This window comes from Hesperophylax consimilis, chromosome 7 (assembly GCF_061612785.1).
Source record: "Hesperophylax consimilis isolate HC1 chromosome 7, BYU_Hcon_1.0, whole genome shotgun sequence".
Lineage (NCBI taxonomy): Eukaryota > Metazoa > Arthropoda > Insecta > Trichoptera > Limnephilidae > Hesperophylax > Hesperophylax consimilis.
In genome coordinates, this window is record NC_142842.1 from 29,408,018 (window position 1) to 29,435,992 (window position 27,975).

The 27,975-nt window shown below is 35.0% G+C and overlaps 2 protein-coding genes across 3 annotated transcripts in view; one reads left to right on the forward strand and one right to left on the reverse strand.

Moving 5' to 3' along the window:
* Positions 1 to 27,975, reverse strand: part of LOC149422612 (alanine aminotransferase 1-like) — a 95,815-nt gene that overhangs the window by 17,920 nt on the left and 49,920 nt on the right. The gene's annotated exons all lie outside the window — the stretch shown is intronic.
* Positions 99 to 27,913, forward strand: LOC149422613 (alanine aminotransferase 1-like). 2 transcript variants are annotated; one of them, XM_089633875.1, is made up of 10 exons: positions 99 to 290; positions 13,450 to 13,539; positions 14,148 to 14,248; positions 15,317 to 15,507; positions 16,124 to 16,326; positions 18,736 to 18,864; positions 20,964 to 21,170; positions 23,070 to 23,213; positions 24,430 to 24,544; positions 27,730 to 27,913. In XM_089633875.1, exons 1-10 carry the CDS (start codon positions 159 to 161, stop codon positions 27,876 to 27,878), a joined length of 1,461 nt encoding a protein of 486 aa, XP_089490001.1. In that variant the 5' UTR covers positions 99 to 158; the 3' UTR covers positions 27,879 to 27,913. The 2 variants fall into 2 exon arrangements, with proteins under 2 accessions (XP_089490001.1, XP_089490000.1); XM_089633874.1 differs by lacking the exon at positions 99 to 290 and adding an exon at positions 5,277 to 5,734.

Sequence of the window (27,975 nt, forward strand, 5' to 3'; positions counted from 1 at the left end):
AATATGTTTTGATATTTGTTATCTCAATGATAAGCCCGCGAGTAACATTTAACACTCCCGCCATGTCAATAGCGCGGGCATCAGATCGAATAATTCCCTTGTCTTAGGCAAACGCGGGAAAGTGTCCGAGAGCCATTGACGTAAAGAGATCGATCGCCATGACACCAAAAAAACAATGTATTTCCATTGACAACATAAATCCTAACCTCAGATGTGTGGCGAATCTTGGATCGGTCTGGAGCGGTCCCATCGCACTCAGAGCTGACGCAATTGGAAAAGAATTATCCGAAGTAAGTACCTAGTATTTTCTTTATATGAAAAAGTGGAATATAGGTATTATATGTTTGGAGGGAGTGAGATCAATTGGAGAGCTACCGCAGAATATCATTTCTTTGTATGGGATCTGTCACTTTGACAGATGACAGCCGCGTATTTACGGCGCTCCGTAAATTGTTCTGACCTCTTCTTGGAGGTCGCATAATTTTCGAATATAGCCTGGCTTGCAGATCACAGCTCATACCGTCGCCACGCCCACACTTATAAAAAATCATCTGTTTAGGTGTGACAGGTCTGTATGGGATTTTATGGCGAGCATTATGTAGCAATATAAAACGCTTTGAACTTATGGCGTAATCTGTCACCCCCTTAACTATCTTTTATGCTGCATTTAAATGAAGTTGATTGTAACTGTAAGAGACTCGTAACTCGGTTGCTAACATATATAATTTGTATTTATTTTGTGTGTTTTCAGATTTACTTGTATCTCTTAAAGAAAATCATTATATTTACATAATCTATTATACAATTACTATGTATAACTACACGGGACGTGTGGGATTGCACTAACTACCTAAAATCCTGAAACAAAAATTATTATTTTTATTATTAATATTTTATACTGAGTTAACATCTGATAATATATAATATATTACGTGGATCTATCTTTTTAGTATTGCTTGGTAATTTATAAATAACAACTATCACAAAGCACTCTTTTCAGGGTGAAATGCCTGAAACCAAAAAAAAATAACAACTATTTGGCTGTTATCAGCTTATATCATGCTTTATAATACTAGCGTCGATCCCGTGAAAAATAACGGATAGTCAGAAGTCTCGACAAATCAGTTCCAATTGTTAAAACTGTAAGTAATCAAAATAATCTTTTATTATATACAGGTAATTTATCGCTAGTCAGAATTCTCCAAACATACGAAGAATTGAGTTTTTATTTGAAAAAAAAACTATTTATTCGTATTCATGTATATCTACGTATTTACGGTAGCACACTTAAAAAAAATATTTTAATATTTTAAAGCATGAATAAAATAATTAAATTTGCGCTATTTATGAACGCATAGATTATGACTTATGTTCCTTTACCCTAAACGCATGTTTTCTGGCTGCTATCTTTATGTATACTTGCAAGATTATATCCGAATTAAATTGCAATCTAGATAGTGTCTAGGAATAAATATATGAATTTTAATTTAAATTTAAACGTGTTATTTAATGGTTTTGTTTGATTATAAGACACATTTATATGGTTACTCTTGTATCACTGTTATATTATGTTATAAAATATGTAATTTATTATTTATTTATTTATTGGATAATTTGTACAGCGCCGCTTTTGTGAGATATCACCTCAGGGGCGCTTTACAGTTGATGCAGGTATTACAAAAAATATAAATATTACAAAAATAAAGTGAAGTTAAGTTAAGTAAAATGAAGTACAGAAACAGATGACACGAAGATAGAAGATGGAGACTCTACAGCAAGAATCCTAGGTGGTGAGGAAACTGGTCCAGCTGCTGCAGCGAAAGAGTCCACCGCGTCCACCAACAGTGCCAGCACGAGGTTCGTCATCCGTCCAGGTATGTGTCAGATGCAGCACCGCTATGACTTTCGACGAATATAGAAAATGGAGAATCTGCAGCAAGAATCTTTGGTGGTGAAGAAACTGGACAAGCTGCTGCAGCGAGAGAGTCCACCGCATCCACCAACAGTGCCAGCACGAGGTTCGTCATCCGTGCAGGTGTGTGTCTGCTGCTAATAAAGCGCTGATACCTCACATAGATAAGAGACCCTGGCAGCACTGCTGTGACGTTCGGCAAGTCCATCATTCATCGATTCACTCTTCCTGTTCAATATCCCTGTTGGTATTGGCGTATATACCCTTGACCGGTCAGTGGCTAAGTTGTCATCGCGTCTGGTTCCCCATCCAGGCGTGTGTTTTGTCTTTTTTTTATAATAAAAAATAAGTAAGCTTAGTTACTACAAACTTAATGCTTTATAATAATTACCGAGTATTATTGCCATGGAAAGTATTATCTATGTTATTGTAAATAGTTAAGATAAGCAAAATACACACCTGCAGTATGAAATGGTGATGGTATTATTTTGACGCCAAGAAATGTTAATCTATACTTAAACAAGTAATAGGATGAGAGATAAATTGTTGATTATGTAAAAACGATAAGTACCTACTCACACACGTGTTTATAGATACAGCGAGCTTTATTTAGAATTTTATATAAAATCAATTTACAATTGGGTGTTCGAAGTGAAACCGTGTTGAAGTCGGTCTAATAAAATGTATATTGGTGTGCCGAAAATTGTTTTATTTCAATACTATTAAAAATACAGTATGTGAATATGATAATTCTCGGGACTAAAAGCCTCGTGGTAAGCGTTCAAAAGTAGATAATAAAAAATGCGAAAATGGTGAAAATATTTAATAAAACACGACTCCTTAGAATACGAATGCTTTAGTTACATTTAAATATACACTGTGTATTTTTTCATGCTTTTAACATGTTTAATAACTGAACAAAACATGTTTTTAATAATTTTCGGAGCTTACTTTGCGATTTTTTTCTATCAAAGGAATTTCATATAATTAACGTTTGGGCATAACATATGTATTATCTATCTTATTACCTTCACGTGATAAGGAATTTATTTTATTTAAAAACATCACTTTAAAACGCAATTAAAAAATAATATATTTAAAAAACCTTGCTTTTTCCGATAGCATGAAACTAAATTCACAAAATGGCATCATTAATGGATTAAAACTGTCAAAAATAATAGTAAATATGTGGAATTATACTAATATAACAGTAAATTGGACATTAGAATCGAAATTATGAGCAAAAATGTGATTTGAATCACAAATGAAAACTGTCACATTACTAATATTGCCGGAAATACGCGCCCGTCTGCCAAAATACAATATTGAAATTTTTTATTAGTAATAATTCACAATAAAAATTGTGCAGTCTTTATCCAATGTGTATCAAAATCATCTTTTAACGATTGTGAAGAGATTTTTTATTCATAAGCCTTGGATCTTCCAGAATGCGACTTTTACATATTGCTCAATAAAATTTAGCCTTCAGGCCAGTTCCCACAGTTCGTATTTTCAAAGTTAGCGTAGTTTCACACATTTGCACATTCGACCCTACAATAAAACAATTCCTTGGCCTGGTATTTTTATAAAGATATTGTCTTGTTTGTGTATAATTTATGATTTAAGAATTCGCGACATTTTACTTCAAGCGGCGGCAGCTTTCAAATAGAGTTGTTCGCTCTCTATTTTATGATGACCCTAGTTAAACCATTATGCCTAAAAATATTTTCCAATATCTTTCCCACCCCTGTCCCATAGTAATAAAAACCCCAAATAAAGTTTCATCTCCCTTAAAATAATTCCTTTAAAATATTTGTATTGTTTAAGTCACGTTTGTATCATTTAGGATAGTTAAGTGCATTATTTTTTATGTTTAAGAATGTTGTTTTCCGACGAGCGGGTGGAACATCTTTATTTTTGTAATATGTCCTTCAAGAATTTAGTTTAAATACAGATACCTCCCAGAAAAAGGACAGTATTCATATAACTGGTAGGTACAGGCGTACCTACACAGGAGAGTATTGCTATAACTGGTAGGTACAGGCGTACCTACGCAGGAGCTAGTGTTGAAATAACTGGTAGGTACATGCGTACCTACGCAGTCAGTCGTGAGATAATTACTAGGTTTATGTAAACCTAGGGAAAACTGAAGAATAAAGGAAACTAGACCTTCATTTCTTTCAGTTTAAGTTTGAGCAGAGGAAAATAAGATCCTCTGCAATTATATTGTGATTTAATAAATTTATTTGTCAAGAAGAAGAAGTGTTTTCCTGCATTCCATCTGACGGCGTGTTCTCGTACCACGATAGCAGAAACACGCCTATTGTTTATGTAAGTATATGTTTATCAGTGTTACCAACTGATACAATACTCATCTAATTGAAAATAGAAAATTAAGTAAGTACTTGGCGGCTCGTGACTTTTGGGTGTACTAGAGTGCTGATATTACAAAAATTGCATTATTGATGTTGTTGTAGCTAAAAACGATTTTTTTTTGAAAATTCCTTTTTTTGTATTAAGATTTTCAGGAAATTTTGATTTCCTGAATATCTTCATACAAAAGAATTTTCAACTGCAACAACATCAACCATGCCATTTTTGTAATATTAGCACTCATGTACACCTAAAAGTCACGAGCCGCCACCACAAATTTTCTGCGATAAATATATATATGTAGGCTACGTATACATAATATTTAACGCAGAAAATATGTCAAAAATATGAAACATTTTAAAGTTATTTAATTTTGAAACGTCAAACTTTATAAATAATTATAAAATATATATCTTGGAACGTCCAACTTTATAAATAATTTAAAAAATAAATATATATCTTGAAACGACGAAATGCACAAAATACTAGGCGGCGGCACAACACGCGGCGACCCTGTTTCCAAGAGGAGAAAGCAGGGGAACCACGTGTTTCTTTTGTGATTCTTTTCTTCAGCTGTTTTCAAAGTTGCTTGCTCAAAATACACATATGTGTTGTTAGGTACTCATAACCAGAATTAAAGAAAAATGATTTTTATTTATGTTTTAGGGTAGTGCATATTTCGTTGTTAAAAATATTATTGATACGTTTGTTAATTAAATAACTATTTATTGATTTACACTTCATTCCCTGGTCAGTATTATGAATTTTAACCTTGTCACACCACGAGAATGTTTCTAATTCAGGAAAAATGGCGCCACGCCAGAACAAAACATCAGCTAAAAGTTTGTTCTTTAGTTAACTACAAAGCAACATCAAGCTCAGAAGTGCTCCATTACTCTAATACTATATTCATATTATCATTATACTTGTGATTACATATCACAATGTAAACATGTTTTCTTAAAAAAAACATCACTCACTGTACAGTGACTCCCAGGAACGCATATAGGCCAACAGAAAAACTTGTAAATGTAAATCGTCTTCTGTAATCATTTAGTATATATTTAAATCTACGTCTACGATTTACTGTTTGTGATAGTGCTTACTACAAGGAGAATTTGAAACTTAAGTGGAGGTCACTTTTATTAATCTGTTTGTATATTCAATTGCTAAATTGGCGAACTTGTTATCTCAATGATAAGCCCGCGAGTGATATTCAACGCTCCCGCCATTTCTATGGCACGGGCATCTGATCGAATAATTCTCCTATCTTTGGCAAACGCGGGAAAGTGTTCGACAGCGATTGACGTGAAGAGATCAATCGCCATGACACCAAAAAGACAATGTATTACCATGGACAATATAAATCCTCACCTCAAAAGTGTGGAGTATATGGTTCGCGGTCCCATCACCCTCAGAGCAGATGCCATTGCAAAGGAATTATCCGAAGTAAGTACCTAGTACCTACCTTGTATTATAAATGAGTTTTAATTATAATAAATTGTCTCTTATGCTGTAGGTAGTGAAAAGAAGTAGGTTGTATCTTGTATCTTAATAATAATTATTGTATGTACGAGACTCGAAACTCGGTTGCTAACAAATATTATCACGATCAGCGATTCCCAACCTTTTTACATCTGCGGACCGGTTGACGACTAAGATTCGTACTGGTTTTACTAGTACAGTAATGATTTTTTTTTAAATATAGTAATTTGATAAAATAAAAATGAAATCCTGACCTTTCTCCTCCCCCAATTTCACACCCCCACTATCACTCCCCCCCCTCCACCACACGAACCGCCCTTAGACCCTCAATCTCTCTCAACTTTCCCTCAACACCCCCCCCCCCTTGGGACTGTTAATACTGATGATAATTTTTAATAAATCCCTCCCCTCCCCCCTCCCAACAACCCGCCCCCTCAATCACACTTGCCTTTTTTAGTGTTTATTTGCTAGTTGTGAATCGTTAACTATTTGAGTGGATCATTATCTCTAGCGCTCGAATCATCCGCAGACCGGCACCGGTCTGCGGAAAGGTGGTTGGGAAACACTGATCACGATAACCTCTACATTTTGTACTGAGATAACATCTGATAATACTTAAAATATTCTGTGGATGCGTCTTTTTATTCTTTCTTGCTAATTTACTAATAACAACTATTTAGTTGTTATCAGCTTATACATATTATGCTTCATAATAATCACAGATAGTCTGAATTCTCGACAAATCAGTTCCAATTTTAGAAATTATTTTATGTAGAAATCACACAATCAATTCCAATTTTGAAAATGACACTCAAATTCAAAGTAAATCCGAGCTCTAGATTTTTTTGAACAGGAGTTACAGACAGATATAATAGTCCCAAAGAGAGGTCGTACGTGACGTCAACGTTCTAGTATTTTCTATTTTTTTCGTTTTCCTACACAACTTGTGAGGAGAAAGAGGACGATCGTCGATGACGTGCGTACGAGTTCTCTCTGAGACTACTATTGACGTAGTGGCAGCCGAAATTAGTATTTTTTTAAATATTTTTATATTGAAATACGTAAAATTAATCGAAATTTGCTCGTTCATAGATGGCACTAATTAAATTATTTTAGGAAAAACCACTTTTTTTGCAAATTTTGCTTCAAACTATTTAGACGTTTTTTTGTTTGCCCCTTTATACACGGTTGAATGATAAATGTTTTTTCGGTATAAAAACTGAATAATTTCAAGAAAGGCTTAAAAATATAATATTGTACCAGTGATTCAATCCATTTTTTTATTTGTTTGCCTTTCTTCAATGAATTGAGTTTTTATAAGTACAACTCAATTTATTCATATTCCGTATGTACATGCGAAAACAAATAATTCATCTTAATATTTGGTTCTGTTGGCTGTATGCATATTTTCAAGAATTTAATCGAATTAAATTACATTCTAGATAGTGTCTTGGATAATTTTTTTTTACTTTTATTTTATGTTTTAAGTAATTTTTTTTAACTATTTTATTGACATCACCATACGCCATAGCATTACATCATTAAATATATAAAAGCCCTTGTGATCGTATTGGCATATAGTATAACCTTGACCGGTCAGTCGTCGAGGCGTCGTCGTGAGTTTTTCACTTTCTTTTTAAAAATAAAAATAGAAAAAGTGTAAGTATAACTAAGTAAGCAAGTTTACTATAAGCTTTTTAATAATTACCGAGCGTTATTGCCATAGTAACAATAACATACGTTACTGTAAACATTTACTGATAAGCAAAATATACACCTAAAGCATGCAATGAACAATTGTTTTGACGTCAAGAAATGTAGATCTATATTTAAACAAGTTTAATAAGATCAGAGATAATAGGATTATTTATGTAGAAACGATAAGATTTTAACAATTTAACTCTGTTCCTGATTGCAACAATAACATTTGGCTGTCATCAGTTGTTTTGTTTTGCTCTATCTAAAATTAATTTTTTACCATTCTTTTTTGTTTTCTGGCAAAAAAAAAGTGTAGTGTGTTGTGCCTTGAGGTTTCTTCTCCCTCCTGATCTTCCAGGAGTCACTTTTCGCTGCTGATTTCCAGATATTTATAAACTTTTTTACTTCTGTCATTTTTCATACTATTATTGTAGTTGTTTACTGTTGTGAATAATGGAGGAAGATTTCCCTCCTGGAGCCCCTACAAAGCCCCCAGATCCCTCTCCAGACCCCCCAGACGGGGAAAATGTAGAAATTTCTGACAGTGATTCTGTCATCTTGACTTCTACCAAAAAAAGGAAATTTACTCCTTCTTCCCCAATAAAACTTGACTTGCCTTCGACTTCACTGTCCCCACCAGCACTTTCTCAACTTCCTCCAACAAACTTTTATTCTCCTCATTCCCGTGGCCCATTCATAGCATACGCCCAAAAAACTGAGCAAGGAAAAACCATCCACCCTCTTGAATTTGGCCAATTCCTATCAAATAGCAAGAATCTTTCAATCAAACCTGGAGGTGTAAAAGCCGAGGGTCGCTTCCGAATCTCCGTCGAATTCCTCTCAGGGCCAGCTGCCAACAGTTTCATCAAAAATATCTTCATTTCATCTAATTCAAAGTTCAAGGCATATATCCCTACTTTTAATGTCACTCGCATGGGCCTGGTCAGAGGTATCTCGACCGATCTGTCCATCGAAGAAATTCTGTCTTCACTTTCAACCCCCCAACATATTGGCAATCCCATAAAAGCCAGGAGGCTAAATTACAAGGACTCCTCTGAGGGTATAATTACCTGGAAGCCCTCCCAATCTGTTGTTATCACCTTTGAAGGTCAATCTCTTCCCTCCCATATATATTTATTCTTCAACTCATTACCAGTTGAAATGTATACATATCCCACCACTCAATGTTTCAATTGCTGCCGTTTTGGTCATACCAAAGCTGCATGCAGATCTCAACCCAGATGTTTTAAATGTGGAGAAAACCACGCAGCTGACCAATGTCCTTCTTTCTCCTCACCTAAATGTTTTAACTGCTCAGGCTCACATACAGCTATCAACACATCTTGCCCAGAACAATCTCGCCAAAAAAATATTAAAATTTCAATGGCCTCTCAGAACTTGTCTTTTCTGCAGGCTTCTAAATTATTCCCGCCTGTCAAAAAATCATTTGCTGAGGCTTTATCCAGCAACTCCTCATCCAACCCTCTTCCCTCCACTACAACAACTTCTTCTCGTTCAACTAAATTCACATACAAAAACGCTATCTCTAAACCGGCTCCTGGATACGATCAGCAACAACACAACTCACTGCTCTTAAATCCCAATGGTTCACCTCTTTCAAATGCCACAAATGGGTGTGCAAATAATTATAATCCGTCCTCAATGAACTCTCTTAAACTTTCTGAAAAACTCTCCCAAGACAATTCTTCATTTATCCAAACTCTTATTATGCTTCTAATTGACCTTATTTCTTCTCAAACTAATCTACCGTCCAACGCTGCTACTATTATTTCCACATTAAAATCATTTATTCAAAATGGCTCTTCAGGATGTCAGAATACTTCAGTGGAATAGCCGAAGTGCTATTTCTAACAAATCTGATCTCCTTAACCTATTAAATTCCAACTTTATTTCTTTGGCTGCTATCTCGGAGACTTGGTTTACTCCATCCACCCACTTTAATGTGGGAGGGTATTCCTGTCTCCGCGACGATCGCCCGGAAGGTTCGGGCGGCGGTGCTGCCCTTTTTATTAAAAAATCCATATCATTTTCCCCAATAAATAATATCAAACCCCCCAATGCTGACTTCCAAATGGTTGCAGCTAAAATAAAGGACACATCCTTTATTTCAGTCTATCTTCCCCCAACAGCCCACTTCAATAAACAAACTTGGTTGCAAATTGTAAGTCAACTAAGCCCTCCTTTCTTTATATTAGGCGATTTTAATGCCCATTCCCCCGTCTGGGGTTCTGCTTTCTCCGACCAAGATGGTCGAAGTGTGATGGATTTCCTAGATCAATCCAACCTTTTCCTTTTGAATGACGGATCTCCTACTAGGATCTCACGCCCCAGCACAAACCCCAGTGCAGTGGATCTCTCGATATGTTCTACTAGTCTGGCTTCTCTCTCCTCGTGGGTGGTGTCCCCCGACCCTTGCTCCAGTGATCATTTCCCGATCATCATTACTTATCAAACTTCTTTCCAATCGGACAAGTCTCATATTTCGACAAAGATTAAAACGAAACACACCAAATGGGATGAATTTAACTCTCATATGGACAAGTTCCTACTAAATTCACCCGCCACCGATATATTTTCCGTCAAAGATGATTATAATAACTTCAAATCAATGCTCATAACTGCAATAAATAAATCAAATCCTCCCCCTAAAACTAAATCTCTCAAAAAACTCCCTCCAACTCCCTGGTGGGATGAGGAATGTTCCAAAGTAGTAAGAATTCGGAAAGCTAAATCTCTTTCCTATCGTTACAATATGACTATGGAGAACTATCTTATATACAAAAACGCTGAATCCAATGCCAAAAGGGTATTGAGGTCAAAAAAAAGATCCGGGTGGTACAACTTTTGCAGTTCAGTATCTCCGAACACTCCAATTTCGGAAGTTTGGTCTATGATCCGAAGATTTCGATCCTCCTTCAGTTCACCATCTCCTCGAGCGTCCCATTCTAAATGGATAGATGAATTCTTGGACAAAATTGCCCCCCCTTCTGTTCCTAACTTAGATGAAATAACGCCCATCTATAATACTCCCATGTCTAATCATTGGCTAGACTCTCCATTCACCTTAATTGAGCTAAAAAATTGTTTATCAACAGTCATGGACTCATCTCCAGGCAGAGATGGTATACCTCATAGCATAATCAAAAATAGTAATGATAATGTTCTAAACCACTTCTTAAGCATCTTAAATAAAATCTTCCAGACTGGTATAATGCCTGATGACTGGAGTTCTCAAATAATCATCCCTATTTTAAAAACAAACAAATCTCCAAATTTTGGATCCAACTACAGGCCAATCGCTCTTTCATCCACCCTCAGTAAACTTTATGAAAAATTAATTAAAAACCGATTAGAATTTTTTGTCGAGAGTAAACAGCTTCTCTCTCCATCTCAATTTGGATTTAGGAAAAAAAATCCACTCAGGATAACCTTGCCATCATCAGCACTGATATTAATTTATCAATTTCTAAACAGGAAGTTTGTCTTGCCGTCTTTATAGATATAGAAGGCGCCTTTGACAATGTTTCCATCCCAATCCTGAAAAAAAAACTTCTAGGCCTTGGCCTTCCCCCCATGTTTGTCCAATCAATTATTAATCTATTTCTAGATAGAAAAATTTTCATTGAACTTCCAGATATTTCTCCTCAAAGTAGGTCTATTTGGAAGGGTTTACCACAAGGCGATGTATTGTCCCCCTTACTGTATAATATATACACATATGATATGCATGTCACTATTCCCCCACAAATAAAAATTATCGAGTTCGCAGATGACATAGCTTTCTTCTTATCATCCAAAATCATCCCTCTCGCCGTCAAATATCTTAACGAAGCCATGAATGCCCTTTGCACATGGCTCACGTTACATGGTCTTGAACTTTCAATCCAAAAGACTCAGTGTGTCACCTTCTCAAACCGCCATAAAAACCCCCCCGTTCAAATTTTATTTAAAAATTCTCCAATCTCCAACGCTTCTGAAGTAAAATTTTTGGGAGTAACATTTGATAGGAAACTTAAACGGTCTTCCCATATTAATAATTTAGTTACTAAATGCGAAAAAAATTTAAATATCATCAGATCATTATCTGGCGTTTGGTGGGGAGCTCACCCTACTTGCATTAAGTTGCTTTACAATGCACTTATTCGAAGCCATCTCGACTATGCCTGCCCACTTTTTAGTACCGCCTCAAAAAATGTACTTAATAAATTAGACAAAATTCAATCTAAATCTTTGCGAATAATAACTGGAGCGATGCAATCGTCACCCATCAATTCCCTTCAAGTAGAATGTTCTGATCCTCCTCTTTATTTAAGGCGTCAACTATTTGCTGACAAATTTGTTCTTAAATGTTTAAATTCTAAATGTCATCAGGTTATCCCCAGCGTCTCGTTGTTCATTGACTCAAACCATTCATCTACAATCAGAGCTTCAACTAAACCTATTCCTGACATCTGTAAAAATTTTAAGTCTCTCTCAGAGCTCCACATCATCCAAAATGATCTACTTCCCTTATACAAACTAAAATATAGTCACGTCACCCTATCCCTTACAATATTAGAAGGGATCGGAATCTTTAAAAGTCATTCCAATCTCCCGGCCCGAACTGTCAATAATATGTTCAATGACATTATTTTATCTAAATGGCCCAACTTTTCTCTTTTATTTACTGATGGATCCAAATCTCCCGACTCTCCTAACTGTGGTATAGGTATTAACGTTTACCACAATAATTCTAATGATAGAATATTTCATTCAATTTCAAATCAATTTTCAATATTTTCAGCTGAGTGCATTGCAATAATAGAATCTCTCAAATATATAATCAAAAATAATTTTGAACATTCCCTCGTTCTCTCTGACTCTCTCAGTTCCCTCCAAAAACTTAAATCCAGTCCTCTTCTTCATCCTGATGATCATTTTGTATGCCTTATTCGAGAGATGATAGCATCCATTCAAAGCTCTGGTAAATCTGTAACTCTGATTTGGATTCCTGGACATGTTGGTATCATGGGTAATGATATTGCGGATGCCTTGGCAAAACAAGGAGCGTCCAACCCTGTTGTTACCCTCGTAAACCACATTCCCTTATCTGACATTTTTTCCATCATCAAAGAAAGATCCCGCAATGTTTGGTCAGAGTATTGGCACATTGCTAGTCAATCCAAGGGAGCCTGCTATGCCTCAATACAAAGGACTATTCCATCAAAACCGTGGTTTCAGCAATTCCCTCATTTTTCCAAAAAAGAAATTTCTTCACTCATTCGAATGAGGATCGGTCATTGTTCCGTTCCTTCCCATCTTTTTAAAATTCACGTCCTTGACTCCCCAGATTGTACATTCTGTGGTCTAGAAGTGGGAACTTTAGATCACATATTTTTTGGTTGTCCCTCTCTAAACAAATATCCTCTCTTCTATCAAGCCTTAACTAAAATTGCCTCCCCTCCATTCAACATTTCATCTCTTTTAAGTCTGAACTCGACTCCAATTTTCATTATAATTTTGAAATTTGCCTATTTAAATAAAATTAATATTTAAATTCAACTTTCAATACACCTTTCTCAATAATTTTAAATGATGGCCAAGAACACCCTTGAAGGGTGAAAGCCAGAAATAATGGAAAAAAAAAAACTCTGTTCCTAGGTGCTGTATGTACTGAGGAACGCTGGAAAACATAATCAATAATGCTGGAATGATCTTAATTTGTTGGTTGTAAAACCATAACGTTGTTAATTTGTGAAATATATAAAAAATATATGACAATAATGCTTATCGTCATATATTTTTACTGTCATGGTTTAGTTGTTTGATCACTCATCATCCAGTTGTTATCGAGAATGCGATGTTCGATCATATGACTAGGCCTAACAGGTGTGATTTGAAAATCAGGGGTGATAAAGTAAAAATTTTCAAATATTTCAAATGTTCCTTTTGAAAAGAAAACTTTATTTGTTTTTTTTCAGGGGCAGGCAAAGCCCTTCAATGAAGTGATCAGAGCCCACTTTGGAGACAGTCATGCCCTGGGACAGGTACCCATCACATTTGTACGACAGGTGAGATATTTTTTTTAACTTGAAATAATGTGGAATAAGCAATAATATCACTGACGTCTGAACTTATTTTTTGAAATTTACTGTAAAACTCCCTAGCTGAAAATGCAGAATGTAGGCAGAACACGCGTAGAAAATTATATTATTTTATTAATTAAATAAACAACTATGAACTACTAGTGCTTAGAATTTTTTTTGAATTATGTAGTATGTAGGTACTTAGTGCAAAAGAATCATAAGTGCGAAAAAATTAAAATATCCGCTTGATTCACATCTTTGCCACGTAAAAACATCACATCTACTTAAACTAATATATATTATTTTGTTATTTGGCTAAGTTTTAGCATTCACTAGAAATTCTAAATATTTTTAAATATATCCAAAACACTATTCTCAATTTTCAAATTTTTTTAATCACATCATCTAAAATTCACTGCCTACTTACCGGCTTGACCATTACCTCCGCCTTTTATCTCAATTTGATGGATTATTCGTTTAGAAATTATTTTCGTTTATTTATTGTTGAAGTTCAATATAAATTTGAATTACTTTGACCTTCCAGTAATAAAATGAATTTAATTGCCACATAATTGGATTTATCACCATTCCAGGTCCTCGCCTTGGTAACTTACCCAGAACTTCTTCTTGTGAAGGGTGATCACTTTCCAGAAGATGTGAAGCAAAAAGCACGTAGCATTCTCAGTAACTGCAAGTAGGTACCAAAAAGAATAAATGTTTAAATTAAATTAGGGTAGTTACGTACTCTTGTGTAACATTTCCCATCGTCTTTTGAAATTGAAAAATCTTGAACTATTATGGTCAGAAGTACAAATGTTTGCTATCGGCCCTCCGAGCTCAAGTGCAGAAATAGAGTTTGTGACAAATATCTGTATCAGCAAAAACATATTTTTATTGAACTTTTTAAAATTTTGAGCAGCAGTCATTGAAAATGAATCAGATATAAAGCTGTAGTTAAGGTCAACTTTAAAATTACCCACTGTTTTGCACCCTCCCCCTTTATCGAGATGAAAATATTAAAGGTTTCAACGATAATTTCAATTTTAAACAGTTATTCGCTATTTTGGGCAGTTTAAGGAGATTCTATTTTTTTGTTCTGGCAACGCTGCCTCCATGGTCGTATCGCTGATGATTTTATTTTGTTTTACTAATGTTTGCAACACACAAAAACTTAATATAAAATATACGAAGAAATTATAAATACTAAATTATTTTACAGCGCCTTTTTATTTTATTTTTGAGGTGAGATCTCACGAAAACGACGCTATATAAATTAGCAAATATTAAATACCACCCGTCCAACAACGGTGTAAGTACAAACATAAATGTAAATATTAAAAAACGTACGTAAAACAACAAAAATAAATAATAACAAGAACAAAAAACAAGAGACAATAAAGTTTGAGTCTTCAAGTCATTTTAAGTCAAATTTCTGAGGGATTCGCTAAATATGTCCGGGATCTTGCTACTACAGTGGATTTCATATATTCAAGAAATTTGCGAAAGAGATTACGAGAAGATTAAGTTGACTCTTTGGAAAGATATATGAAAAGTTTCGATGTTTCTAAGTAGATGGTTTTTGATATTGATTTTGATTGTGGCCATGAGGGAAGATATTTGTGCTTATGGTCTTGGCGTTCATTTGATGTTTCTAATTTTAAATATTATAGTCGGTAGTGTGTACAATCCGATTCTATAGGATACTGTCCGAGTTAATCCTTTTGATAAAAAATCATTTTAATATTACTATAAATCTTAACAGAGGAGGCTCCGTTGGGTCATACACGGAAATCCCCGGGATAGAGAGCATCAGACGCCACGTGGCGACATTTATCCAGGAGCGAGACGGCTTCCCGAGCCACTGGTCAAACATCATCCTGACTGCAGGAGCATCCAGTGCTATCAAATCCGTGCTGAAGCTGTTTGTCTGTGACGTTGATGGAAAAAGGCCAGGTATTGAATGAGAAATCTAATAAAATTCTTTGGAACCCTTCAACATTACCGATATAACATATTATATCTAATTTAGTTTTCAAGTACTCCCTTCGTCATGTATATCAATAGTTCCCAAATTGTTTTAAATTGCATAGATCATTCCATCATATTCTACCACTTTTTGATTTAATCCATCTTTTACCCTTCAAGGTGTTCTTGGTCATCAATTGATGGAGCACGGGAAGGCGAATTTTGCACCTGAGTTAAAACTGGCAGTGGTAGTATTTGATCTTTGACAACAATTGGTACAATTATTTGAAAATTTATATTGTTTTCTTTATCTTTTTTGTTCAATTATTAAGAAGTTATTGTTACTAAACAATAATTTGAAAGAACATTTAGGTCTCATATGACTTGTTTCACATAAAATGGAAAAAAAAGATTTCGATAAATAAAAAAAAACAAACATTATTAAAGATCAAACAATTGTACTGACAAAGAAACCATTTTTTTCGAAACATGTCGATTATTTTGATTAAATAGATGTGTATTCAAAGTTGATCAGTTTCATTAAGTTAAAATGACACCACAAATTAATTTGCGATTATTAAAGAAGTATTTAATTTGTTAACAGGTTGTATGATTCCTATTCCACAATACCCACTCTATTCGGCTACACTAGCGGAGTTCAACATTGCCCAAGTAGAATACTATCTCGATGAATCCAAGAACTGGGGACTTACTCTATCGGAGTTGGAAAGATCTCTAACAGAAGCAAGGAAGACTTGTAATCCCAGGGCACTCGCCATCATCAACCCTGGAAATCCCACTGGACAGGTACCAATTATTATACAGGATGTAATTGGACGCACCATGCATCCGACAAGCTTGAACCTGTCATAACATCTACACCAACACACATCCTGTCACAGTTGTTACACCCTCTATACAATTAACGTTCACTAATTGAAGGAATGTTTATTGTGAGATGGATGCATATTTAATATTTTTGTTCAGACCTTGTATTATAATATATTTGGTTGAGTCAGACTTTTGAATTTTGTTATATTGGCATAGAGGGCTCGGGGCCAAGAAGGCCCCTTTCTCGTTCTCAATGAATTTATATTAATGGTTGTTGAAAAATATGTATTTAAGATTTGTTTTAATAATTATTTGCAAGCCTGCAATATGGGAGATTAATCTTGAATGATCTGTTTGATTTTCTTATGTTTGGTATGTACTTTTTCATCGTACCTGTTTAGGCAATTTATAGACGCGTTTTCATGGGTGAGAATTCCCGCATAAAATGTTTCCGCGAAACTTAAGATATGTTTTTAAGGAAGAGGGATTTCAAAGTATCGGTGGAGGTGGAAAACCATTATCCATTTGGGGGCTCCCAGGGCTATGCGTATGACTTTATTTTGAAATGCTTGGAGTTTTTTTGCAGTGGACAGCTCGCGGCGTGCATAATAATATGAGTTAGAGTCTGCTAGAGAAGTGCGAACAAGTTAGCATAAAGACATATTTGAGGAATGTAAAAACCCGAATAAATATTGATACAAAACACTTTACTTTACCCTTTGGACTGCTTAATCATATTTTGATAAAATCTTGAATTGGAAACTGTCTCGTGCACGAAGAAAAATGAGTACGGCTTTTTTTATCAAGATACTGTTAAAAATGTGTAAGCATGACTATTTCTGAACACGTGTTCATTCAGGTGGCCATGTCCGAATAAATATACTGGACGAGCTTCGGAAATATGTCACCAGGTGACTGTTTGGCGGTTTTCTCTTTTATAGATTTTTTCAAATTTTACCAGAGCTTAGCGTTATCTCTTTCTAAATCTGTTCATATTTTGTCTGACCATCATAGACAAGGAGATATAGCGACTTTTACGAGGACGTGTAATTTTGTTACAGATATAGCACGAAGTGACCCAAGTGGTTAAAAAGACAATTCATACTGTTTTTTTTAGTCCTCTTCACTAGGTTTTCCTGAGATGTGGTGGACTAGGTTTGGATTAAATACTAAGTTTGATGTATTTTATATTGCGGATCAGGATATTGTCCATTAATTAGTACGATCGCATGTTGGGATCAAATTGCCCTTTTAAAAAGCTGTGCAAGCGACCCCCACATTTTTTTTCACTGACATGGACCCCCAGAAAGCCGATATCGACCCCTGGGGGGGACCATATAAACCACTTTGGGAATCTCTGGTCTAAACGCAGCATAAGATAGTGATCGGGAACAGAGACTCATGCGGTCCAAAATGGATGATTTCTTGATATAGCCCTCGGCGTTACCATCCTTTCTGCAGGGGGTGAAGTCTGAGTATTAGTGCAAGTACTAACGGCCACCAGGCCGCACTCCCTCATCTAGAGAAATCTCTCTGGACACGAGGGAGTACCCTTCCAGGTAAGGATTCCAGTTAGCCGAGCCAAATAGAAGTGAAAAATTCTCAGAGTACGGGTACAGGGAGAAAACTGACTGATAAAAATTATTGCTAATTTATAAAGAATCTTTTAAAATTATTCATAATCCTATTTTAAACGGGATCGCAAACCTATAACGAATTAATTGATAGGTTTCCTAAAAAACTTTTATAAAGCGCGAATGTGTTATCGCGATGTCGGAAAACATGTTCTAAAAAATCCTAATATTTTCGCATTTCGTCATTGCATATTTTCAGGACAAATGCAGGTCCATGAACACGTCTTCCGATATATTATGAATTTACTAAAAGTTTAAAAGGAAACGTCCTGTAGTCCCGATTTGGGTTTTAATCCATCAGCAATACTCATTTTTCTTCGTGTGACCCGGAAATTTTTTGAGGATTTGGCGAATAAACCCTGACATTTTTAAAGCCGACTGGCTCTCATCTTCGATATGAATACGAAGTAATTCATCTATACCCATCATAATATTTAAAATAAAATAATACATGACATCACACTATAATATAAACATGACTTCATACTATAATATATAATACATGACTTCACAATATAATATATAATACATGACTTCACACTATAATATATACATGACCTCACACTATAATATTTAATACATGACTTCACACTATAATATATACATGACTTCGTACTAAAATATATAATACATGACTTCACACTATAATATATACATTACTTCACACTATAATATATAAAACAGGACATCACAATATAATATATACAACTAATTTTTTTAAATTTTGTTGTTATGCTTACTCTTTCCCCAGGTACTTACCAAAGAGAATATCCAGGAAATAATCAAATTCGCCTATAAGGAGAATCTTTTTATTCTGGCTGACGAGGTGTACCAACATAATGTCTTTGCGGAAGGATCAGAGTTCCACTCTTTCAAAAAGGTTATGACATATTTTTGTACATCTTATTAGGTAAAAAATAAAATAAATAGTATTCATGATATCAAAGTATTTATGTATTTTAAGAAAAACATTTAATGTTTTATGGGTATAAAACTTTATACTTCACCTATCCATAAAATATTTTGATTTGCTATATATCTATAAGCAATATATAAAAATTGTTTCTATGGATATAGCATAATACCCATTAATGTACAACTAGCTTTTAAAGAGCTGGTTCATTTCTAATATCGCACTTTACAAAAAGGTCCCATTACAAGCGTAATTACATTAATATATTACTAATCAATAATTCGTTAAATAGCTTGTAGCCATAAAGAATGAAATAAAATAACGATATGTTCTTAGCTTACTGCAGAAATAATAAAAAATCTTTGATTAGAACCTTATTGGCTCAACTGAACCCTTTTTGCTGGGCAGTTTTTTCGCCGGTAGAACTTTTTTGTTAGGTCTACTTTTATGTTTTTACTCTCGTCCAGGCCGTTGCCCGGTGGAACAGCGCGCCACTAGATGGAGAGATTTCTCAATGATGTGCACGATACGTTGTTATTACTCTTATGTATTCCTTTTATATGGCAGACAGAATATAATGCTAAAATAAACAATATTTATTTATTATAAACAATAATCATTAGGCTGAAACAGCTACATAAATTGAGAAATCTTCAAAGAAAACTCGCAGCCTTCCGATTGCTGGTCGGTTGCACTGATTAGTGTAGGTTTTAGAATATATAATAATTTGTTACCCTTTGTGCTTTGCATAAAAACCTTGTTTTGTAAAAGTTTATTTTTTTTTCCTATTATTTCTGGCTTTCACCCTTCAAGGGTGTTCTTGGCCATCATTTAAAATTATGGAGAAATGAAAGGTGAATTAAAACATTAGTTTTATTTAAAAAGGCAAATTTTAAAATTATAATGAAAATTGGAGTCAAGTTCAGACTTAGAAGTGATGAGATTTTGAATGGAGGGGAGGCAATTTTAGATAAGGCTTGGTAGAAGAGAGGATATTTGTTTAGAGAGGGATAACCAAAAAAATATGTGATCTAAAGTTCCCACTTCTCGACCACAGAATGTACAAACTGGGGAGTCAAGGACGTGAATTTTAAAAAGGTGGGCAGGGACAGAACAATGTCCGATCCTCATTCGAATAAGTGAAGAAATTTATTTTTTGGAAAAATGGGGGAACTTTTGAAACCACGGTTTTGATGGGATAGTCTTTTGTATTGAGGCATAGCAGGCTCCCTTGTGCCAATACTCTGCCCAAACATTGCGGAATCTATCTTTGATGTTGGAAAAAATGTCAGAGATGGTAATGTGGTTTACGAGGGTAAAAACAGGGTTGGACGCTTCTTGTTTTGCCAAGGCATCCGCAATATCATTACCCATGATACCAACATGGTACGGTTCCAGGAATCCAAATCAGAGTTACAGTTTTTCCAGAGCTTTGAATGGAGGCTATCATCACTCGAATAAGGCATTCAAAGTGATCATCAGGATGAAGAAGGGGACTGGATTTAAGTCTTTGGAGGGAACTGAAAGGTGTCAGAGAGAACGAGGAAATGTTCAAAATTATTTTTTGTATTTTTTTTATTTCTATTTTTTTATTATTTTTATTTTTTATTATTTTTTTTTTTTTGTATTTATTAATTTTATTTTAGTAATTTGTACATTTAAGTTTACGAATTACTAATTTATTTGTTACATATAAATGTGCTATATTTTTTCTTTTTTGATGTGGCTCCTACACAACATGAACTTTCCAATTGGGGCAGACTTTAGGTTTTCCGGCAGCGCATTATAGTATTTCATCCCTTTATATAGTATACTGTTCTGAGTATTTGCCTTGTCCTTTTTCGGTAGCCTGATTTAATTGCACGTCCTTGTTTTATATTTGTGTATGTCCTTGTTGTATACAATTTTATTTGAAAAATATTTGGTTAGCAGGTTGTTTACTATTTTGTGTACAAATATCATCTTGTTCAAGGTTTTGATTATATATTTGAGAGATTCTATTATTGCAATGCACTCGGCTGAAAAGTTTATCTAAAAATATTTATATTTATTTATTTGTTTTGCAGGTCATGATGGAGTTAGGAGATCCTTACAATACCATGGAGCTTGCCAGCTTCATGTCCTGCTCCAAGGGCTACATGGGCGAGTGTGGCATTCGCGGGGGATATGTGGAGCTCATCAACCTCTGCCCCGAGGTGAAGGCCGTCTTCATGAAGGCCATCTCGGCGGCCCTGTGCCCCACTGCCCTGGGGCAGGCGGTCATGGACTGTATTGTAAGTTAATTACCTAAACTCAGTGGCGTACACAGATTTTTTTAAAATCAGGGTAGGCCGTCAGAAAAATATCGAATTAATCAATATTATAAAAAACTTACCACAGATGTGGTAAGTGTTCGATAAGAATGACTAAGCTGCTGGTTTTAGCGGATGTTTTGTAAACTGCTGGTTTATGTAAAATTTCCATGTTTTGTCAACCGCATTTTACGAGCATAAACGAAAACTAATATAATATATTGATTATGTCGTAGGTTAATAAGGTGAGGTATCAACAGATAGAATTGATTGCTACATTTGTGATTTGGACAGTAGCAAATGAGTCGTTCCTTGAATAAGCATCGCACACACATTTTTTTTTTTTTTTTTACATTAACTCCACACAGGAGGCCCTGAAGAAAATAATTTCCCTCAGGGCCTATGTCATCTTTGGGGATGCTGTGTGGAGGGTCTTTTTGTGGAGAGGAAGGAGTGAACATGGGTCTTGAAGAGTCCCATGTTGTAGGAGGGAGGAAACACAGAGGCCGGCAGTTCGTTCCACAGCCGAGCTGTTGAACTTAAGAACGAATCGTAGAAGCGACCCGTTCTCATGTGACAAATGTCAACCGTGTACAAATGTTGGGCGCGCGTTTGGCGTGTATCCCGACTACGCACCGGTGCCGAAGGGATCAATGACGCATGGACATTTCTTGATGTCAAACGAAGACGCGTAATAATATGTATATATAAGTATGTATATCTAAATAAACACTTTTAATTTTTCTAACCTGTAACAAAAAATGATCGTTTTTATATTATGATGACACCATGACCATGGTGTCCAGAAACAAGATCTAAATTTTCTACGCCTATTGAAAATCCATGCAACATGTCAAGTACTCCAGAATTTTAATAACTAAATTAATTTAAAAAATTAAAACTCAGATAATATTATACACTTTGAATATCCTACTCTAATCAAGTATCATTTTTAAGTAAAGCTCTATCTGAATTTCGTCTTACCTTATTTCAATGCAATTCAAATGAAATGGGTTGCTAAGAACAACTTTGAAGTTAGGGCCGCAGTAAGGGATGCTGCCGCCTGTGTGCGAAAACCAAAAATGCCACCGCATATACATATAATAATATGTAATATACATTCAAAGTTTTAAATATAAAAAAGGTGTTATATATAAAAAAAAATGTGCAAGAGTCATAGAAATAAAATCACAATGACACGATTCTGTTTTCCAAGGTGTTAAATATGGATTAAGATAAATGATATTCACAACCTACATGGAAAATAACAACAGCAGCAATTGAAGAGAAAAGTGACTGTTAATTTTAAAGATTAAAAACTAGCAATCTTTTTTCACGCATCTTCCAGAAGGCATATTGATATCTCGATGCAACTGTATTTTTCAAAATTTATTCTTTGAGTGATCACACACAATTTGCAGGTGCGATGTTGCTTACTGACTGTCCTGAATTATTACAGAATTGCATTGAAAGTACCTACGCGACACGTGCAATCTTTTTTTGGAAAATTTAAAAAAAAAAAAAATCGAATCAAAATGCTTACCTTTTAAGATTGTGTTCAACATATAATAACATTCTCTCTGAAGGAGATATAGTCAATTGTGAAACAAATAAAAACATAAAATCTCCATTAAAAATGTATTATAAATATAATATAATATGTAATGGTGACTTACGTGATAAGATATATTATGGAGTATCTCTAGATGTAATTATATGTATTTAATACCCGTATACTGTTTAATTGTTAATACATAACTGAAAATCTATAATTGGTTTCTCAGTTAAGTAAATTGCTCACGTGTAAACCAAACACCTTTTGAATTTTTGATTTACCGGAAAAAAATTAACAAATAATTGTTATTTTTTAATGTATTTCAGGCAGCACCACCAAAGAAGGGAGACCTTTCGTATGAGCTCTTTGCCAAAGAAAGAGATGGTGTCCTTCAGCCCCTCAAAGAGAAAGCGAGAATCATCTCAGAAACTTTCAACTCCATCCCTGGAATCTCTTGCAATCCTGTTCAAGTGAGTAGATATTTACAGATAAATTTATGTACAAGTTATTGAATCTACGGAAAACTTCAAATAACTACCTCACATACTCTCAATACCGAGAGAATAATCAGTAACTATATTTTTTTTACTAAAAAATATTCAAATATATACCTTGACGTCAGTAGTTTCTGTTTCAACCGCAGCCAATTTTTTCGTCATTTTGGACTATTTTTCATCTTTTTGCTCTGCAACAGGAATTGAACCGACAACCGTCCAAAGGTCATATACGTAAATAGTTAAGGTCTGTTAATATTGAAATATATTATATGTATTTTACACATATACATATGTATACAATATATTTGGAAACTCGTAGTACAAGCGGGAAATTGTGAATCTACGTCACTTCAGAAAATCTAAAAAATATAATAATCGATCTGAGCTTTTAGTTTTTTTTTTTAAATTTTTTTTTCAGTAATTAAGCGATAAAAATACATTTGAAGCCTGGTCTAGCTTCGGCGCTTTATAAAATACAGCTGATATCAGCCCCGTAGCAACCAATTTTGAGATCACTGAGGCGTATGCGTGGTAAAACCATGTAAGATCTTGTGAGAGATTTGGAGATCCGCAAAGAATGCAAGGCTGATGTGATCGTAATGAATAAGAATACGAAAGGAACGCTCAGATTGTTTGGGCATGCAGAGCGAATGATCGAAGAAAGGAGTGTAAGGAGAATATATTACGCAAATGTGAATGGTAGCAGAAGTCAGGGACGCCCGAGGAAGACATGGCATGATCAAGTGAATCAGATACCTGAGTCGGGCCATGCAAAGAGTCAGAATAATAGAAGAGTATGTATAAGACGAAGTATGAATGTGAATGAGGCAAGAAGTGTGTGCCAAGACCAAGTTATTTGGCGGTCCGTCCTCTCTGCCTACTCCTGCGGAGAGACGGCGTGATGATTTGTTAGTTAGTTAACGACCTTTTTTTTTCAAATTTGACCTAAAAAATCGAACTTGGATTTCAATTTACTCGAAAACGAAAGCTCAAATCAAAATAAGTTATACCACAAAATCGACTCCAAACGTGATGGGAATTGACCTGTTTCCCGTTTGTACTACAAATTTCCGGACTCCGCGAATAGAACAATATGTATTTTTTAAATACGAAAAACAATCACTAGAGTTCTACAAATTAAGCACAGTAACCATTAATATATATTTTTAAATGTGTGTGTTGTTTTCAGGGTGCCATGTATGCTTTCCCCCAATTGATTTTGCCCCCCAAGGCGGTCGCAGCAGCAGAGAAGAAAGGAATGCACCCCGATTCATTCTATGCTACTGAGCTGCTTGAGAAAACTGGTTGGTTTAATTCAAATTCTGTGTGTTTAGAACATATGTTCCGACTTCTAAACATTTGTTCAAGCGATTGTTATTTTCAGTTCTCACCTATCCGACGAACAATGATTAATCGCTTACTGGCTTTTCATTCAAGGGTTGCCCATTTACACTAACCACTATCGTCAACTTAATGGGTCCTGTTTTTTTATGATAATACTACATCAATTGAGTTGTGTGGGAGGCCAAAGCGAATGGAAAAGGGAAGATTGGAAGGTTGGAAAGTACCTGACTATTAAAATCTCGTCGCCAAACTAAGCATAAACCATTTAAAGAAACGTTTCGTGGTCTTTCATCGTGCTTTCGCTGGGAGAATCATAATTATTTATTTATTTCTTCACGTTCTCCATGAAACGGTTATGCAACAATATACTATGGACAAGATTACAAGTTTGAAGTACATGCAGGTATAAAAATGTTATAAAAGTTTTAAGTATTTCGTGACCTGCGTCAAAATATTGCTGCACTGACTGTAAGTGACGTTGAAAATGTCGATGATCAATACAGAATAATAATAATATTGAAGAACCGTTTTATGAAGAACATGAATAAATAAATAAATTACTATTTATCAGCAGTGGTAAGAGCCTGGTGAAAGACTATGAAATCTTGCTTGAAATGGCTTAAGCTGTGTTTGGTGACCGGATCTGAATATTCAGGTACTTCACAAATTAATTAAGTAGATATCTATAATGCCACTAAATAAAACTCAGGAAATGCTGCAAAAGATACTACAGGGTTTTCCAATAAGATGTGTTATTTTGATATTCAATCGTAAAAGATCAATGGTTTCATTGCTTGTGTGGCACGTAGCGCCGTCTTGTTGAAATTAAACGTTGTCCAAATCAATACCATCTAATTCCGGCTATAAAAAATCATTAATCATCTCTCGATAGCGCAATCCATTCACCGTAACTGTTGCTCCAGCCTCATTTTTGAAAAAGTAAGGTCCAATGACTCCGCCGGAACATAAACCGCACCAAACAGTCACACGTTGAGGAAAGAGAGGCTTTTCAACAATAACTCTTGGGTTTTCCGAGCCACAGATGCGACGATTTTGCTTGTTTACGAAGCCACCGAGGTGAAAATTGGCCTCATCAATCAAGATGATTTGCATTTGATTCACTCAAGTGAATTTTAATAATTTCAATGCGTTGTTGAAGCGTTTATCGTTCCATTTTTATTAATGGCGTAGTTTCTACTTGTCAAATGTCAAAAATGACAGCTTCAAAAGTAATATCTACCTAAATAGCGGGCTATTAAAAATAACACATTTTATTGGAAAACCCTGTGTACGGGACCAAGTTAGTGAAGCCCGCACAAATACAGAAAATTCAATAGGGCACCGGCACACATTGACACCTTGATCTGAGAGTTTTTGCAGGGGCAGTAGGAAAATATTAAATTAAACAAGTATTACTTTCCGAGTACTTTCAGATGAGAAGTGACTGTTTGTAACAGTTACTTCTCTATTTATTGGACAAAATTATACATTAAATTTCACACATGTTCAATGAGAGTAATTAGCGATCACCCTTATCTCTTCACTGTGTTGAAAAAAACAAAAACATTAGTTTTTAAATGTATGGTGGCGCCGAAAATCCATTAATATTAACTGTAGCAGTCGCACATTAAGGATGTGGGATAATATTATAGTATCATATTTATTTTGACGCAGATATCTAAATGGTTTTATCAAAAATATTAAGGACATCGTAAAAACTTGAGATCTTGTTATCTCATAATGACTTTGGCTCTGTACGTCCGATATACTCTGTATGTACTTAGATTGTTTGTGCACGTCGGGATTTGAACCCATAACCTCTGGATGAGTAGACGTGTATATTAACTGCTCGGGTCGTTAAACCATATAAGATAAACATTTGCGTTGGTAGAACGATTCATTATTTTTATAACGTTAGCATTACTGCTTCATTATGTTCAATTCCTGTAGTATAATTTTCTTTTCACTACATTATTATATCCTGTGTCAATATAATATTATGTAGCTTGACTCAAATTAATTGCTAATAACCTAATACACGCTACTTCCGCCATGTGTGGAACCACCGTGTTCTCCTTGAGAGTTTTAAAGAGGATACTGTGTTTTTACTTATGACTGCAGAATACCAATCTCAGCATAGGTTCTCCTAGTGAGTTGTTCTCAAAACACTACTACTGACCTATTTACATACAGATACTGATTATTAACATTTTCTGTAATACTGCATGAAGAATTTTTAATTTTTATGTGACACGTCACAAGAGCGCCCTTGTCTGTACTTTGTAAAGGCAGAGAAGGTCTGTCGCCACCCGGTTGGGCAGCGTTGTGAGGCGGCTTAAGGTAGGGGCTATAAGGATTTATTATTTATTGCCGGTAGCTCGTTCCATATAAAAGCTGTCTTACACAAAAACGAGTCGAAGAAGCGGCCCGATCTCATGAAGTCAACTTCATCTGTGACAAAGACTCGCGCACGTGCACCGGTGCACCGGGGATCAATGCTGCTAGCTCCCTAGAGCAGGCAATAAAAATCCCTTCAAAATATTCGTAATCCGGTTAAAAACGGGATTACAGGTCGTTACCTGATAAAACTAAACTTTTAGTAAATTCCTCATATATCGGAACACGTGTTCATGCACCTGCATTTGCCTTGATAATATATAATAACGAATATTACGATGTTTTTAGTCACGGGTTTCGACGTCGTGATTCCACTTTTACTAAATGTTTAATAGGGAACCTATCAACTCGTTAAAGGCCTGCAATCCCGTTTTTAATCTGATTACGAATAATTTTAAAAGATTCTTAATAAATTATTAATACTCATTTTTCTCCATGTGGAACTTATTATCAATGTAACAGTAATCACCTGTAAAACGTACGTAGGAGAAACAAATTATTATAAGCAAATTATTCGCATGAAATATCAACACAAACTGAAAAAATCTTCCGCGAAATAATAATTGCTTCCTACGCGCGACGGTTCCCTACAGTTCCCGTCAACGGCATTAAGAGTTTTTTTTCCATTTGTATGGTTATTTCATACGAATAATGATTGCTTATAATAATTTTTCATCCGTTGTGCTGTGCAAAAAACCTTGCAACATTAGTTCATCATTAAAAATGATTCAAAATAAATTTGTTTCAGGAATATGTGTGGTGCCGGGAAGCGGGTTTGGCCAGAAACCAGGGACTTACCATTTCCGCACCAATATTCTAATGAAGAATGAGATTATCGTGGATATGTTCAGAAAGTTTACCAAATACCATAAAGAATTTCTAGAAGAGTATAAATAAAAAAGTAGTCCAATAACTTTGTAATTTTTTTATTCATTTTTTTTTAAATATATTTATAAGCGTTCAAAATAAAAAGATTATTAAAAGATAGTGTTAT

Bases quoted from the DNA above. Each gene is read 5' to 3' on its own strand.
- LOC149422613 (XM_089633874.1), top strand. From the start codon at position 5,480: ATGATAAGCCCGCGAGTGATATTCAACGCTCCCGCCATTTCTATGGCA. The intron at 21,171-23,069 runs GTAAGTTAATTA...AATGTATTTCAG, and splicing joins AGGCGGTCATGGACTGTATT to GCAGCACCACCAAAGAAGGG. The intron at 23,214-24,429 runs GTGAGTAGATAT...TGTTGTTTTCAG, and splicing joins TCTCTTGCAATCCTGTTCAA to GGTGCCATGTATGCTTTCCC.